A 19,051-nucleotide genomic window follows, 5' to 3' on the forward strand; every position below is an offset into this window, starting at 1 on the left:
GATAACAATGTAATCAGATGAACTTGAATTATGCAAAGTGGGTGAAAGAGGAGATCAATAAACTCTTGCAGGTGGGATTCATCTACCCAATCAACCATGAAACCTAGATCTTCCCAATCATAATTGTCTTGAAAAAGAAGAACAAGTTGTGAGTGTGCGTAGATTACCCCACAAGCTCAACGTCGCAACTATGACTGATCCTTTCCCTCTTCCTTTTATGGATACCATGTTGGACATTGTTGCTGTCCATGAGATGTATTCATTCCTCGATGGGTTCAATGGATACAATCAGGTTTGGATGGTCAAGGAAGACTAGGAAAAGATGGCATGTATCACCGATCTTTGCATCCAACGTCATGACATTCGGCCTCAAAAATGCACCAATGGCATTCCAACGCTTGGTCTAGGAAGTGTTTAATGAATATCTCAATTCCTTCATGAGCATATCTTGGACGATTTCAGTGTCTTTGGGAAGCAAAGCCTGCATATCAGCCACCTCCAAATGTGCCTTACCAAATGCTGTGCTACACAGCTATCCCTCAATCTTGCAAAGTGTGCCTTTGCTGTCAACAGTGGACATTTGCTTGGACACATCATCTCAAAGGATGACATCGCCTTGGATCTGAATAAGGTTGAGTGCATTGGAAAGGCAAAATGACCCGCAATGAGCAAGCAACTAGCCCATTTCCTTAGCAAAGTATGGTGGCATAGCCACATGCTCCAGTCCCTTGCAATGTGGCTACCCCTCTCAATATGCTCCTCAATACCAAATGCTAATTTGGACACAAGATTGTGATTCAGATTTTTTATTCCTCAAGCTGATGTTGGCCAAAGCCTCAGTTGTTCAACCACCCAATTGGAAGCTTTCCTTTCATGTATTTGTTGATGCCTCTGACACAGCTCTTGGCACAATCTTTAGATGCAGGAAAGGATAAAGAGCTAGTTCTATCCAATGTACTATGCAAGCCACCAACTGTCAAAGACTGAGATGAACTACTCAACAATGGATATAGAAGCGCTTGGAATGAACCACTCCATCAACAAGCACTACCTGCTCAAAAAGCCCTTTGTCTTCTGGACATTGTCCTCCAAGAACAGGAACTCTAGACTTCTAGGTCAGCAGAATTGATTGGGTCAATAGATTCTATATGGACAACAAAATCTGACAATACAAGAAAATCCCAAAATCCAAAAGAATTTGATAATTCAACCAAATCCAAGAGTACAAGCAAATCTAGCAATCCAAAAGAATGTGGTAATTCAACCAAATCCAACTGGACAAGCAAATCCATCAAACCAAAAGAATATAGTTGAATAACCAAATCCAATTTGACTAGAAAATCCAATGAATCCGAACGTATGTAGGTTGAAGTGTAAGTTCAATGAGTTCAAGGGTCGCAAGGACAATCCAAATGGCCATGTCATGCAATTTGAAATACAATGGCAGGTGAGTGGCTTCGATGCCATGTTTGGGGATGCAAAAACTATAGCAATTTGCAGGTAGCCTGAGTGGTAAGGCCATGAGTTATTGGTTTAGCCCATATGGAATAGCTCAGTTCATTGATTACCTAGAACTGAGGATGGCATTGTTGCACTAGTTCCGGAAGTAGAAGACTTCGAATGACATTCATAAGAAGTTACAAGAGTTGCACCATAAAAAGTTGCTGGTGGAAAATTATGCACAATAGTTTCATAATCTTAATGCATAGTTAGATGCAGCTAAAAGACTCACAACTGAGAAGTTGGTAGAGTATTTTGTCAGGCTTGCGAAAAGAAATAGAAGTGTGTTGTGTGGGGGTTAAAGGTCACTGTGCCTTTACCCCGGTTATGTACAATACTCAAACACATATATAAATGAATGAAAAAGAAGATTAGGGTGGTTCTGCACCCACCAAACTTGTGTGGCTCTCTATCTCTCTCTCTCTCCTTCTTTCGTTCTTGCTTCCGTTGAGAGCACTCTCAACTGGTATCAGAGCCGGAGTGATCTAGCTGAGCGTGCGTGAATGCTTGAAGCTCAGCAACTCTGTGGGAAGAAGGAGAAGCTCTGTGGGAAGCTTTGTGGGTGACTTTACTTGCATCCGAGTGTGCAAAGACCTTGGAGGAACCTTTGGAAAAGTCACTTTGGCTTTGTGAAGTGGTTTTGAGAGCCTGTTAAGTGGTTTCAAAGAAAAAGTCGTTTTTTGAGCTTTTCCTTGTTCCATTCAATGACCGAGACTCCGTATTGACTTATAGAGGCAACTATTGCTTGCTTTTGGTGTCCACTTCACTTTAGGAGCTTGGAAACACCTTCATTCTTGAATCTGGGATCATTTCATTGGATTTCTGACTCACTGTGTCAGTTTCTGCGTTTTTTGCCTGGGTGTTGGAACTCAAATTTGGAGCAAACATTGCAGATCTGTCAGTTCTGGTGGACTCAGGAGGTCCTAAAACTTCTATGTTGCTCATCATTCGCACTCTGGTGGAGTTTACAAATAGCTCTGTTTCCAAAAATGTTTTTTAGTCCGTGTGTTGGACCCAGTGATTGAGACCACCATTTGTCCCATTGCGTTCCGGACGCCCAAAAACCCCTACCTATCAGTTCTTGTGCGATTCGGTGGAGGATTTTCAGAGTTATAGATCTCTGTGTATTCGATTTCATCTCTCTGTTATGCATTTTTCATTCTAAGGTTTTGAAACCTTAGATTTATGCCACATGGCAGTGGATAAGTGTTGACTCCCATTTGTCACTCATCGGTTGGGATTTTGGAGTTCTGGCACAAGAGAGATATTTGCAGATTTTCTTGTTGAGTCCAATTATGCAATAGCGCCCATGTTTTGAGGCATCTCAGGTTCTATTTTCAGTAGCGGTCATTACCGTGGGACCATGATTTCTTGAGCATACCTTATGCAGATCACTCTGATTGCAGTTTGAGCAATGTGCGCTCATTCGTGGTGTGCATTTGGTTGCAGTGGTGGATGATTTATAGGCCATTTGGATGCATTGCGGTCCTTATTGGATGCGCTAATAGGCCCAAATTGCCTTGTGGGATGCTATTTTTATGGACGCTTTGCACATGGATGCTATTTTATGTTGAGGGACAGCTTTAACACATTGCAGCTGATGCACTGATAGTGCTATGCTCTCTTGGATGAGATATTATTAATGCATATGCCAGTGGATGGTGTTTATGCTTGATTCATTTGGCACTTATTGGCATTTTCTTTTGGGCCAGATTTGCTCATATGGATGCATAATATATGCACATGAGTCAGATGCATCTTTTGATGCTTTGAGCTTTGAGTTTTGGTGATATTTCACTCTATTGTGGCATAGACATTTGGGTGCACCTGGTATTTGGTGTGATTCTCTCTTGCAGGCACTAGCATTTGGGATTTTGTTTCATTTGCATCATGGCATCCTCTTCCATGTCTGAAAAGGAGTTTTTCAGCATTAAAAAGTTTGATGGGACAAACTTTTCTTTGTGGAAAGAACAAATAAGGGATGTGCTTATTCAAAAGAAGCAGATTAAACCCTTGGCAGGGATTGAAGCTAAGCCTGCAAGTATGTCTGAGGATGATTGGAATGAGTTGGATGCATTAGCAAAGTCTACTATTAGACTTCATCTTGCAGAGTCAGTTTATTTCACAGTAGTAAATGAGCAGACTACAGAAGATTTGTGGAAGAAACTGTGTGCCACTTATGAGAAGGAAACTGCCTCTAATAAAGTTTACCTCATGAAGAGGTTGTTTGAGCTGCAGATGGAGACAGTGCTCACAAAATTCAAAATCAAAGAAACTCAAATGCGGTACATAACCGAAACGACATAAGAGTATCATTCCATTCTGGCTCATGTGCCCCAACCTGCAATGCCACAAAGAAGTGCTTGGCTGCTCGGTTATTGCAACAACATGATCAAATACCCCTGATACATGTAAGGGATACAAAGTCCCACACTTGGCACCCCTGGCCAAAAGCATAGAGCCCTTCTGAATTTTCCAACTCTGAAAGCCAAAAGTGGTGTGAAAACCAGCATCATCTAGCTGACCCACTGAAATAAGACTCTTGGTCAGCTTAGGCACATGTCTCACATGTTTCAAAACAAATGCAAACCCATTTGCAAAAGAAAACTTTATGTCACCTGCTCCCACTATGTCACATGCATAGTCATTTCCAAGATGCACACAACTTGTCTTTCCACTATCATAAGTGGAGAACCATTCCCTATGGGGAGTAACATGGAATGAAGCACCAGAATCCAAAATCCAATCCTGGGAATATGCATCATATGAAGTGGTAAGCAACTCTGCAGATAAACTAGACATGAAGAGAACGTCATTGTCACTATCATGTGTGACTGCATTGATCTCCTCGATCTTCACTTTTCCTTTGTCCTCCATTGGACTCTCTTCCTTTTGATTTGCACCCCAATTTGCATTCTTTTTCTTATCCTTTTGCTCTCTTTTTAGCTTGTAGCAATCCTTTTTCATATGGCCCTTCTTGCCATAGTGGTGACACTCAATGTTCCGTGCCCTGTTGGATTTGCTACGTGACTTTCCTCTTTCTTGGGACTTCCCCCTGAACTGTGATTTGCCCCTTTGCACATTTAAGGCTACATCCTACTTGTTGCCATCCATAGACTTCCGTCTAATCTCCTCGGCCAATAAGCTACCCACAACATCATCAAATTTCAGTACTCCACCAGGTGCAGAGTTACTGACAGCTGTACGGAAGGTATCCCATGAGGATGGCAATGAACATAAGAGAAATATTGCCTTAGTCTCCGCATCAAAATTCATCTTCTGAGCCTGAAGCTAGCTGAAAATAATATTTAATTCATTTAAGTGAGAAGCAATGGAGACCCCTTCCTTATGGGAAACAGACTAAATCAGCCCATAAAAGAAGGGGAAAGAAAGAGTTTGAAATGCTTGATTTGGTGCATTCAGACGTATGTGGTCCCATGCCTACACGGTCTTTAGGCGGGGCTGAATATTATGTGACATTCATTGATGATGCAACTAAGAAAGTGTGGGCTTATGCTATAGCTCGGAAGAGTGATGTGTTCCAGGTATTTCAGAAACGGCTGGCCTTGGTTGAGAATCAATCAGGTAGAATGCTTAAATGCCTACAGACTGACAATGGTGGAGAGTATCTCTCTCATGACTTTCAGCATTTCTGTGATACACGTGGGATTAAGAGGGAGCTCACATCCCCTCGTACTCCAGAGCAAAATCAAGTTGCAGAAAAGATGAACCATACCATTCAAGAAAGGTTGCAATGCATGCTTTCCAATACAAGTCTTTCTGGTGGTTTTTGGGCTGAGGCAATGAAGACTGCAATGCATGTCATCAATAGATCACCTAGTAAGAGTTTGGATGGTGGTATTCTTGAAGAAGCATGGAGTGGCAAGAAGCCCTCTTACTCTCATTTGCGTATATTTGGGTGCGAGGCATATGCACATGTGCTAAAAGAGCTTCGAAAGAAGCTAGATCCTAAGTCTAGGAAATGCATCTTTCTGTGTTATGGTGAAAGTGGAGAGATGGGCTATTGTCTCTGGGATCCAGAAGCAAAGAAGATCATACATAGCCATGATGTAGTCTTCAATGAGAAGAAGATGCATAAGGCACCCATGAGGGATGTGGAAATGAGGAGAATCACTTTCTAGGATGTGAATCCACCTACATATGTTAATAGACAACAAGCTGTCCATGCACCAAATGTGCAAGAAATGGTACCACCAAGTACTCCCACAGGTATACAATCAAGGGTAGATGATGGATCATCTATTGGTGGAAATGATGAGCCAAATGTGGCTGATATGCAAGTGGGACAGCAAGCTGAAATGCCCTTGAGAAGATCATCTAGAGTGTCTAGACCGCCTGATAGGTTTGTTCCAGGGGTAGACTATGTGATGCTTACTGATTGCGGGGAGCCTTCTTGCTACAGAGAGGCTATGATGCGTGAGGATCAATGCAAGTGGGATGGACCACCTCATCAAGAGTAGCCACTGGGACAAGCCAATGTAGTGCTAATTGAAGAATTTGGTGATACAACAATATGTCAAACCAAGCCAATAGCTAATATGTATGAAGTACATCAATGCGATTGTTTAACTAAATGAAGAAGTGCAGCACAAGAATCCCAAAGAATATTAATGTATACATTGTAATGAGATCCAAAGGCTCAGCCAAAGATCCTTTTTGTAGGCACCACCACGAAAGGATAAGCGACTGTGCTGGACGGACTTGGAAGAAGTTTGCATGATAGCTTTGAAGAAGATGAAAAGAAGCAAGAATCTAGCAACAAGCAAAAGTAGGAATGTCGACTAGTTATGCATGTATTATAGAAACACACATTGTATCCTCTTGCAATGCATGCAGCCCCATGAGAGCATCTAGAGGTGAGCCCCACAACTCATGTTGATGTGATAAAGGCCCCAAAATGGAAAATTTTTCAAATGGACTTCTAATGGCATTTTTGAAGGTGGAAGTGAAAATTTCGATATAGCAGTTGCTACGAATGGTCCCTGAGGTCAAAAGGAGGTTGCTAGGAGAACTGATGTGGCCACACTTCCAATATAGACCCAAGGAGTTCATACCACCAGGGAAAGGCGAACCAATTGCATGTTGTGCCGAACCGAGGATGATGGTTATAGGGTACCAGCGCCGAAGGGGTAGTACCACGGCCATAATTTGGTAGGGGTATTGCTCGATGGAGGTTCCAAAGTGAACATTTTTCCCCAATATATGTTCAAAAGGTTGGGTTTTTTGGGTTTGGAACCATCACCATTTCAAGTCTACATAGTGGATCAAAGAAGGATTCAACTGATAGGCATCGTACAAAATTAGTTGATCTGTATTCAAGGAATGGTGTTCCACATCAATTTTGTGGTTCTACAGATGGAAAAAAAATGTGCGGTATCCTATGCTATTGGGAAGGCCATGGTTCAAAGTCGCTAGAGTGAAACAAGGCTAGGGTTCCTCAACTATCATAGTAAGGAGAAGAAAAAAGAAGATGAAGAAGATGTAGATGACCCTAAATACAGTCTTGAAGAAAAGGGAGTGACCAGTTATGGCACAAGGGGTGAAAATGGGCACTGAACTTTATGATGATGAAGAACAAAAGTTCCCAGATGCCAACCCATCCGTGGTTCCAGTTTTTAAAATAGTTGTGGCTGACATCTTTAAGTAGTTATTTTGAGGAAGCAGCCCACCACTAATGTTTGTATAGTAACTATTGAAAATACACTGATGAATGAGCAAGTCAACCAAGATGACATGCAACTTGCCATGCTGGATCTAGAATCGGATGAGACCTTATATCAAAAGTATGGAGAAGAACTGATTTTGAAGGCTGCATTGGCCTATGAAGACCAGATGCAGAGGACATCCTGCATCAAAGAAGATGACTTGGAAGAACTCAATTTGGAAACTCTAGAAGACCCAAAAATCGGTGAAAATCAATGTGCATGTTGCAGGACAATTCCGGGTGGATTTGGTCGAGCTATTGCAAGATTACAAAGATATCTTTGCATGGGAGTATATGAATATGAAGGGACTGGATCCCACTCTATGTGTACACAAAGATAAATTTGAAGAAACATGTCAAACCTGTAATTCAAGAGTGCTACTGTATGAATTTAAAATTTGCTAAACTAGTCAAGAAGGAGATTGACAAGCTATTGATGGTGGGGTTCATCTACCCAATGGATAATGTGACTTGGCTATCATTGATAGTTATTGTTCCGAAGAAAAATGGTGAACTGAGAATTTGTGTGGACTATCGGAAGTTAAATGCCGCTGCAACAATCACTGTTCCATTTTGTGGTACTCTGCTGGATGCTGTTGATGTGCATGAGATGTATAGTTTCTTAGATGGATTTAGCGAGTACAATCAGATCCAATGGCTGAAGATGATGAAGATAAGATGACATTTGTTATGGAATGGGTGTCTATTCAAGTAACACGATGATGTTTGGGCTGAAAAAATGCACCACCAACATTTCATACAACAGGTATTTGAGCCTTACTTTACCGGCTTCATGCAAGTGTTTCTAGATCAAACAGTCCACTTAAGCCTGAACTCGAATAAGTACGTCTTTGTGTAAAGGGGGAAATATTGTTGACGGTTTTAGAGCCTCTTCTTCTTTACATGAAAGATTGAACAGTTGATATCAAGATGTTATTACAAGATTTTCTTATAAGAATCTATGTAAATAATATGAACTAAGGCTCAATTGACTCAGATAAAACTCATAGAATTATGAAGCTATTACAACCGAATTGTCTACTCACAACTAGGACTGTGGCTCATCCCTACAGGGCTTTTTGCCAGTATAAAAGACACGACTTTACTACGGACCCTAATATGAGCAATACACAGACAAAGCCGCGAGGGCTTGGACAAAATGGAGCTCGTAAACTCCATAGACTATAACATGTGAGCCACCGATCATAGATCACCACCAAACACCTTGTGGAGATTACCAAGCATCGCCAAGTCACCAAGAGCCACCATGCACCGAAGCTTCCAAATTAGCCAGAGCAAAGATCCACCAACAATAGATCGCCAAGTGGCCAATACGTAGTGCCATGCAATGACCAGCCTATATGGTCCAATCAAAACAGCCAAACCAATCACGTGTTCTCCCCAAGAGGTCACATCTAACATGCCCTCCCTGGACTGAAATGGGAGAACACCCCAAAAAATTATGGACATCATAGTCCAGAAGAAACATAGCCATCACAGCCTATCAAAGAACTCTGTCTAGCATCAGAGTTAGACACTAGCATCAAAGCCAAAACACTTAATCATTTTCATAAGCATATAGCATGGCTTAGAAAGCCCAATCGTGATCAGGCATGTTGTCTAAAATGAATGGTCTCTTTGTCTTCCACACCAACACTCGTCCGTTGATCTCAAGACTACTTTGAGCTAGATCTGCTAACCCAACTTATGTGTTCTTCTTCCTCTAAGTCTCCACCACCTTGCTCTGATACCACTGATGGTTTTAGAGCCTCTTCTTCTTTACGTGAAAGATTGAACAGTCGATATCAAGACGTTATTACAAGATTTTCTTATAAGAATCTATGTAAATAATGTGCGACTAAGGCTCAATTGACTCAGATAAAACTCATAGAATTATGAAGCTATTACAATCGAACTGTCTGCTCATGACCAAGACTGTGGCTCATCCCTATGAGGCTTTTTGCTAGTACAAAAGACACAAATTTATTACTACAAACCCTAATATGAGTAGTACACAGACAAAGGCACGTGGGCTTGGACAAAAAGATGGAGCTCATCAACTCCATAGACCACACGTGAGCCATCGATCATAGATCACTGCCAAACACCGATCATAGACTATAAGATGTGAGCCACCGATCATAGATCACCACCAAACACCTCGTGGAGATTACCAAGCATCGCCAAGTTGCCAAGAGCCACCATGCATCGAAGCCTCCAGATCTGCCAGCAGAGATCCACCAACAGTAGATCGCCAAGTGGCCACTACGTAGTGCCATGTAATGACCAGCCTATATGGTCCAATCAAAATAGCCAAACCAATCACGTGTTCTCCCCAAGAGGTTGCATCTAACAATTTTTGGGTAATATTATATTTTAAGAAGGGATGGCTATTGATCCCCACCATAAAGTTGAGGCCATCTTGAATGCTGAGGTCCTTGGAATGCTAAGGAGTTGTAGAGGTTTGTAGGCTAGATAAAGTGGCATAACCAGGTTTTTTGCCATCTGGCATATGTTTGTCAGCCCCTCACAAGGTTGACTAAGAAGGATGTCCCATTTATTTGGGTAGAGAAGTAGGGAAATGCATTTTGGCCACTGCTAAAAAAGATTTGGTAGTAGCCCCAGTGTTACAACTGCTAGATTGCAACCTAGATTTTCATGTATTTGTAAATGCCTCTGATATTACCATTCGTGCGATAGTGACGCAAAAAAGGCAAAAAGGTTGGTATCAACCGGCATATTATGCAAGCCATAAACTCACCAGCACAGAAAGGAATTATTCCATAACTGAGAGGGAATGCTTGGGCAATTGGGAAAATTCTGTCATTGTGTACTGGGCAACAAAATAGTGTTTCACATGGATCACCAGGCACTGTATTTAGTGAAAAAGTCAGAGCCGATGGGCAAGTTGGCAAGATGGATTCTATTGATACAAGAATTTGATTATACAATAGTGCATACACTAGGGAGTTGGTGGCAGACTATATGAATCGATTGGATTCAAGGGAGATTCCCTTGGAGTGCATTCCGACTGATTTGCCTAATGCGGCCTTGTTTGAAGTAGAACCCTTTCATGGTACATATTGGTATGATAGGATAGTGTTGTTTCTGACAAACGACATCTTTATGAAAGAAATGTCCCTTGATCAAAGAAAATGGATGGCATTGAAGAGCAAACATTTCATGGTAATTTCTAGAATGATGTATCAAAGAGGAGCTGATCAAGTGCTTTGAAGATTTGTGTCAGAACATGAACAGAACACCACGTTGATTGAGGCACATCAAGGAGTATTTGGTGGCCACTTTTTTGGAGAAATCATGGGGTGAAGAAGGTTTATCAAGCTGGATTATAGTGGCCAACTGTCATCAAAGATGCGCATGAATTTGCAAAGCGCTATTGGTATTGTCAAAGAGATGGACATTCGATAAATGTGGACAAGATGTCGTTGAATCGACTCTTCCATTTAGAAATGGGGCCTTGACTTTATGGGCCCGTTTAGGCTAGCAGTGCAATATACAAGAAATAAGTATGTGGTGATGGCCATGGATTACTCAAGAAAACCATGCAAAAAACGTTTGCATTTGCAGTGTCACACAGCCTCTACTTCTAACTACTCCAACAATTGCCAACAGCCCTTAGCCTATGCGCCTCCACGCCATGCTCTCCATCGACCAAATAGAGCCATATTAGCAGTCTCATGTCTCCACGACTCAACTGACAACCATTTCCATTCTGTCGCTCTTCTTCTCCTTCTCCAAGGTTCACAGGAAATGACACATGGCACGACTTAAGCCAACCCTGAAGAGATAAGGTTGGTCAAGTTAAGTTACCTCGATCAGGTTTAGTTACTAAGCTAACCTTGGTTAGCCCGGCTTTAATCTAGTGGGATCAAATATAATTTAACCATGATCAAGTTTATTTAACCATGAGTTAGGGTAGTTGGTTAAGATTGTGCCACATGGTAGCCTTATCCATAGGTGCCATGTTATCAGTGCTTCCTAGGCACAGTCACATTGGCACATTTTTGGAACAACATGTAAACATCACTGCCACATCACCCTCCATGCCATCTCATCATTTTGATCACCCTCTTGGGATCAAAAATTGGCCATCTTTCCGAGAGCCATAACTTTTGATCCAGGGGGAATTTTGCGGTGATCCAAAAAGAAAAAATGATTGCCAAATCACACTCTGTGCAGTTGAGAATCTCATATCTTCCATCTAACACTTCCACAAGTTAGAATCATCCAATCCTCATCATCAAAACCACATCTTGATCCGCTACAACATACCCAACACTTAAAATGAATCAAGATAGAATTCATTTGTTGCATTTTGCACCTCGATGTGTAGTCTAGTTGTAGACTAGCTCAGCTTCAAAGGATATCCAACTACACCAATCCAAGTCAGCCATTGCCACATTATCCAATTAGTTACCACCGGCATTAGTCCCTTTGGTTCTATCATCAGTGTACATGAATTTCACACACTGACACCAGCTCAGTCCCTTGGCACTCGGCAATTCACCACACCAGCGTGACACTTGGCAGAGTTCTCCTTCTCAAATTCAGGATTGTTGCATTCTTCTTGCACACACATATACCACCCATGTACAGTCATTTTCATTGATCATTTTTTGGCATTGGTTCGTACATGCATACACATTAGCCTTGTAGAACCTCTTGGCTACGCCCGACACTCAGTTGTCATCATCATTTTTACATGCTTGATCCTTGGCATACACACAGTTCTCACATGGTTTGGTTTTGACCGTTTAGCATAAGCCCATAGTGGCAATTCTTATACAGTGTTCTCATGGGTAGACACTCTCATTGGTACATGGGTAAGCCTTTAGTATAGAGCACCAGACCGCCTCCAACATGGATTTATTCACATCACACAGGTGATAATACACAATTCATGACTCCATACGAGATCGATGAGTGGAAAGAGAACCTTCTTCGATTATTTATTGCCACAAGGTATGTACTAGTTTATGACACTGACTCAAGTCTCATTCATCTCGAGAGATCAGATGCAGATGCTTTAGATGTTACCATGGATCAGCTTATAGTTTCTAATCATGCGCATTTCTTGGTAAGCCCTTAGCATCAGGCACACTTCTCGGTAATCCCTCAACATGAGGCACATTCGACAATAAGTCCTCGGTACAAGGCAGTCCCATCTACATCAACACAGACTAATTCTTATGATGCACAACCATCATCATCATGCATGGATCCGACTCCATCTATTGCCACCACAGGTGCAGATACTTAGTAGGAGTTCATCAGTGAGATCATGTAGTTATTCAGCACGTAAGTCCTCAGTATGAGGCACTCACATCTCTAGCCGCATGTAGAGATACATGCGACAATGCATTCAACTCTTCAGGTGATTCCATTCCAGCATCCATCACGGATGCTTTCACCTCTGATATGGAGCATATCGTCTCCTTGGACACGATTTCCATGAGCAATACAGATCAGCAAATCAGTCTTCAGGATATTTTAGCATCGGATTAGTCATGCTACATTGCACCACCCTGTGATCCAGTTATCATCACCACCTCCGATCAGTAGATCATCCCTCAGCATGAGGATACCTCAGCGTCAGTGCAATCCTACCCCAGTGCAGTGAACATCATCAGGTTCAGCCATAAAGCAACCTAGGGAGACTCAGTGTTTTATCATGCACTTATGGCTATTGTATACATTCCATACTTGATACAGATCAGTGTTTGGATTCATAGCTTCATATCGGTCCCTACATCAGCATTTGGCACCTCATATGCCTCAGGGACATCTTATGCATTCTCAGTTGTATTTCAAGCTTCTAGGCCTTTACACCATTAGCTCCACCTTGAGCCTATGATAGATGCTACATCCCATGCCCATGGATGTTTAGCCATGCACACATCAGACGACCTTTAGCTTATGAAAGTTGAGCATACAAGTTTGACAGTTTGCCGGACCTTGTTAGTTGTACGGGTCTCTTCTTCAACAGAGTAGAGTATCACACCTGCACCTTCGACCCTAGCTTTATGCAACCCTAGATCACTCTACCCACACCGACTATGCAGTCTTCTTCGACCTCGCATCATTCGACAAGATTACACTATTGCAGCATACATCCGACATTGTTGTTAGTTCTTTTAGGTTGGTGACACCCTCGTATGTCACAACCTACCAGATTCTTTCTCCATCGCTACATGGACTAGCCTCACATCCGGATGCCTCTTCCACGAAGCAGCTGCACAGTCCACGGCGAGTTATGACATGTTCAACACGCAGCCATACACACTGTTGTTTACACAGTCACCTTTCAATCGACTAATCTTTGATCCAGGTGGACTTGACTTTTTGCATATTTCCTTCCTCTTCCCGTCAGCCTATCTTATGGGCTTTATTACCAAAGGCTAAAGATGACACAACTTACAAGGGGGGTTTATGATCGTAAGCTGTACTTATTGTACATGCTTTCGCTATGTAGTCATTGTGCTCACATATGCACATACTACTCTGATTTCTTTTTCAGTTTTTTTTTTAAGTTTTGGATGCTATCATATGCACCAAACGAAACACAAAAAGGTATTGTGGTCCAGCAAGAGGTAAGCTAAGGAGGATTTTAGACCAGTGGTAGACATTAAGCAAGGCGACTTTGTCTTGGTGAGGCAAGTTGACACTATATATCCCATATGGCTTCAAGTTGCCCAATCAAGTGTTGAGATGGATGTGACATTTCCTAACTTCAAGAAAGTATTAAATCAATATTGGGTTCTATCTATTAAAAGAAGGTCTAAGTAATGTAGATGCCTATATTGATTAATGAAACATGTAGTGGACAAAGAATAGGTCGTATCCACAAGTAAGGGAATGTGCTAATGTGGTGTTTTGATCATGGACGTCAAAAGCCATAAATCCACCCAAGAAGATAAAGATTCCACAACATGTACATACCAAAGTACAAGAAGGCTTTTGTGATAGTGGACAAGGGTAATGCTTTTATCCTAGGTGATCTCCCAAACTCTCAGGGTAATATGTTCTCCCATGTGAGGTATCCCATTTGTTGTGACCTTTATTAATGTGTATTTACATAGTATTATAGTTTACAAAAGTCTGACCAATTTTGTTTCTCTCAATTCACTTTACATGGTGCTTATTGTACCACCCTCTTGTACAGTTATCAACTTCCAACAATCCATTGCATCCCAAATGGTGTTAATTAACACCACCAAGTATTTGATTTTCAATCTCTAGAAACCCTTCACGTGCACCATCACTATTGCATTTTCCTTCCGACAATTAATGCAATTTCCCATAGCCAATGAAAGTTTCCAAAATTAATGAAATTCATTCAATTTCCAAATTCCCAAAATGCGAGACTTTTTCCACTTTATTTAATATGGTATCTATGTATGTAAGTATTATGTAGGTATGTATGTACACACACACACACACACACACACACATGCATGCGTGCGTGCGTGCTCTACATAATTGATATGGGGATATATCTAATGGCAATTCCATACTTTTTCATAGGCAAACATGAAGAATGAATTTCATATTGAGATATGGGGATTATTATTGTGAAACTATTTGAATTTTCTCTTGTTTTCTTCAATTAAGAGGAAGAAAAAAATGCTATAATTACGAAACATTTATCTTAATTAATATATATTTTAAATGATTGATGTGACTCACAAAAGGCATAAAGATATTTACAAACCTCTTGGATGCAATAAAGCAAGACCTCAAACGATCAACGGCACCAAAGCACCTTTAATAGCCTCATCCCCATATTTCTCATCATCACTTCTTGCATCCTCAAGTATAACAGTTCCATTACGAAGTTTAATAGATACCAACAAGTTGATTGACTTTCGTCATTCAAATGGCCTGCCCTATGAGTAAAATAATAGGTAGAATGGAAGGGAGAAAAAATAGGGACTAAAAATAGAATCTTGGGACATGGACCAATCCCAAAAAAAGTGGAACTATGCAATTGCACTCAAGCCAAACAATCAAACGACACCATGCACCCACTCCAAAATTAGCATTTTCCCATCTCAAAGGAAATGCACCCTTCACTAAGACCTTCCCCAAAGGGCAAGCCAAAATGGGCAAAGACAATGACGGGATCTTGCTCTTCAATCAATTATTTCATACACATTGGCCTTCTTAGCTTTCACATAGAACAATTTTGAGGAGATTATTAATCATTCTTGATATGTGGCTTAGCCTCTGAAAGTCATATTCATTACTCATTTCCTGATATCTTGTCTTGATGTTTATTCATTATTCATTTCATCCAAAAAAAAATGAAGGTAAGTTGTGGTTCTTCCTTTTCTTTCTTTTACATAATCTATCTTTGGATTTTAGTTTAAACCAACATATGATATTTTTAAGAAGCTTGTAAGTCAAGATATCAACAACCCTATGAAAGAATTGATTGTGTGATCAAGGCATCAAAGCCCCATTCTCAATTTAAGAAAACACCCCATCTGTAAGTATCAGTGCATCGCATTATCATTAGAAAATTCAACTATTCATTAGTGGATTAAAAATCTAATTATCTATATGACTTGCATTACCTACTAATATTCTTTTTTGTTGTTTTGATCCCATGCCAAAAAACTAGCCTCCTCTATATTCAAATCATATACTTTGCATTTAGAAAAAGAAAAACAAGATACCCTTGACATTGCAATTGATGTAGATGCATGCATATGAACATTGTCATTAGCAACTCTTTCAATCACTTACAAAGTGTATCCAACTCCTTCACTATAGTTGATTTTTTAGTAGCACACCTCTCAGCCTTCGCCACAACCTCGTCTAATTTTTTCATTTGTAGGTTCTTTTTACCTCACTCATGAGAGTTCCACGTAGTTCAACAAGGACACAACCCCAACGATTGTGAGATGCAAGAGGGGGCTAGCTACACTCACATCCGCATGAGGGATAACTTCTTACTCAATTTCAAGTTAGTGGGTGGGACTCATTGAACTCCATTGATCTTTTAGTAGTAGCTAGGTTAGCTTAAGAAAATGGATTTCCATAATCCTTACATCTCCTTGATTTGCTACCAACTAAATCTTATTTGCATCCATGTAATTTCACTAGGTGCGATGCACTCGCCATCACCATGTCTACCTAGAGTGATTTCTTGAATCCCATGATTTATTTCTTTAACTATCTTGGGAACAACAGGTTCGATAGACTTGGCCTCAAATGATGCTGCACATTGATGCTTGCTCTTCTTCCCCATGCCTTGTAAGTCACCAAAAATCTTGCAATCAGTCATTTAATCATTGGCTGACCAACAACCAATGTATTAGCCATTGTATCAATGACGCATCAAGGTTATGCACGATGCCACTAATAAGAGATCAAAAGAGCCAAATTTTGGACAATGTTGCCTACACCAAAATTTCTCAATTTTGTGCACTCCATATATTTGTCAATGAGCTTATCAAAGTTTTAGACCTGCAGCATGATGATAGCCACAAGTTAGTTATAACCGTACCTCTTTGCATTCAAAAAGAAAGTGTATAATTTGTACAAATTAGAAAGGCGTGTTGTTGGAACCTACAACAGTAATTGCTACGAGGCTATTTTTTGTGTGTGTACATGATTACTTCTGTTTTTAGGAGGCAGGCAGGGGGTTACCTCCAAACAGGACTACTAATAAAAAATTCCAATCACAATCTTTATTGTACAAATCTTCAAGATCAGATCTTTCCCTCATGAAGAACTGTCCAGTAGAAGAAAGCCCTCAGCACAAATGGAACTTTAGCGTAACCAAGCTCAACGATGACAAATCTCAAAGCTTCAATAATGAATAGAAATTAGAAATCCTCATTACATTACGAGCTAATCAGCAAGAGTTAAAAATGTAGAAATGTGCATGATTACATGCTCAACAAAAAATAAATCGAAGAGATTGATATGTCCTTGCAAGAGGAAATATATGTTTAATAATGAAATATCCAAAAATTACATCAATGCTTGAATTGATTGCGGATATAGCATCCAAGACCAAGAGACACCTCCAAACTCAAAAAATATGAGGAAGATGAGTTCATACTTTAGATCCTTGACTGGGACACCGATTCCAGGACATACCCATACAATATGTATAAGCTATAAATCATGATATAATTACAAAGTCTCAGATTGACAAGGTTATTAATTGGGGTACCTTATGCATAGAGAATTACACTTGCAGGGCGCTCTAATCTGATCTTGCACAACTGTCTACAATTTCCATCCAGGAGTTCATTATTTCTTAAAGTCCTCTCATTACATCTTCAAGATCCTTCACTGACAGCGATTAATGTTTAAATCAGTCATTTTCCACTAGTGATTGATAAACGGGCTGTCCCCCATTTCACTCATCTTCACAAGATCAGTTTTCGTTTAAGCTATTATGGATGCTGTAAAAATTTGAGGCAGCACCCATCCTGTGACTAGCAGGTTGTAAAGGCACAACTTTGTCCTCCAACCTCAAATAACAGTTAAGTATTGAGATTCTGTACCCTAGAGCCCCCCTTCAGATGTTGGGACAAATCGGTGTATCTGAAAACTTGCTTTCAGCATGCCTGATTGGGACATCTATACTTGGGAATAAATCCTGCACCATCCTCAAAACTCCCTGCAGGCATCCAATTGGGGGGGAAAAATAGCCTTTCGACTCCAACGCTGCCTTCTGCTTTATTGAACCTGTGAAGGACGTGATGAAGTGATTGGCAAGGGGTGAGCTTCTGTATTAAATACAAATTTATCCAAAGGCAGGACAGAGCTGTCTCCGAATAGAAGGTATAGATACTTCAAAGTTTCGCCTAAAAAGAATGTTTCCATCTTGTCTCTTTTTGGAGCAGGGATTACAGTCACATCATTGAGGGACGAATACCCTCCAGTATCCACTTTAGCATGGGTCTCAAAGGCCTGAAATATTTTCCATCCCCACTCCCGATACCTGCAAACAAGTATGCTCTGCAATTCAGTGTCACTCCAACATCGTTCTCTAAAGAACGCCTACTCAAGTGACCTAAACCAATAGGACCAAAAAGAGATGCACAAACAAAAGGGTACTAATTGAAAGAACCCTATCGAGCTACTGAATCCCGCAATAAATCCTGAGAAATTCTGAGATCGCTAGAGTACAATTCAAGAGCCAACAAAGCAGCAGACAGCTATGATTACACAAAAAAAAAGCGTAAGCGGTAGTCTTCAAGGTGAATATGAATATTTTCTAATTTCACATGTATCTGAATAGATGATACCAAACTTCTGGAAGCATACTTGGAATCTTTGGTGGTTCGATACAGAATGAGTAAAGCCTCCACAGTCTCCGGTCTCAGAAGGTTGTGGCGATCAAGAGGATGGATAATAATATCATCCTTATACTCAGCATTTAAATTTCCTCCGCTTATTCCCTCAGAAGACGCATCCTGCATGCACCAATACTTTGTCACTAGTAGCTATGATTTACATTCACTCAAGTCAGACCTTCAAAAATGATGTTTCCGTTTGGTTTGGAACATGGCAGGTACTTACATCCATACGAAAATATGCAATTTCAGGGGCCAGGCCAGTGGCAGTCACAGAATACATCTCATAGCAAGTCTTAGCTAAGTCTTCAGCAAGCTGAAAATTTTCTTCATCATGCACATTGAAGATTTCCCTATCCATGGCCTGTTGTTTGGTTAAGCCCCTTGTTGCACCCAAAGCAAGGTTTCCTGCTAAGAAACACACCTAGAGAAAAAGTAAGGGAACCCATGTTAAAAGCATACCATTAAAAACAGAACTGGGGAAAAA

At 40.7% G+C, this 19,051-nt stretch overlaps 1 protein-coding gene across 1 annotated transcript in view; it reads right to left on the bottom strand.

Moving 5' to 3' along the window:
* Positions 1-17,224: 17,224 nt before the first annotated feature.
* The window catches only part of MNS3 (alpha-mannosidase 3), a 42,442-nt gene continuing 40,615 nt past the window's right edge, over positions 17,225-19,051 (bottom strand). The window contains exons 4-6 of the mRNA XM_087377304.1: positions 18,791-18,988; positions 18,536-18,684; positions 17,225-18,209 (exon numbers count right to left, since the gene is read on the bottom strand). Of these exons, the coding sequence (XP_087233430.1) occupies positions 17,945-18,209; positions 18,536-18,684; positions 18,791-18,988 (612 nt within the window). The 3' untranslated portion in view covers positions 17,225-17,944. The remainder of the gene's footprint in view (positions 18,210-18,535; positions 18,685-18,790; positions 18,989-19,051) is intronic.

This window comes from Dipteris shenzhenensis, chromosome 7, assembly GCF_047967505.1.
Source record: "Dipteris shenzhenensis isolate YYH24624 ecotype China chromosome 7, Dip_SZ_1.0, whole genome shotgun sequence".
Classification (NCBI taxonomy): Eukaryota; Viridiplantae; Streptophyta; class Polypodiopsida; order Gleicheniales; family Dipteridaceae; genus Dipteris; species Dipteris shenzhenensis.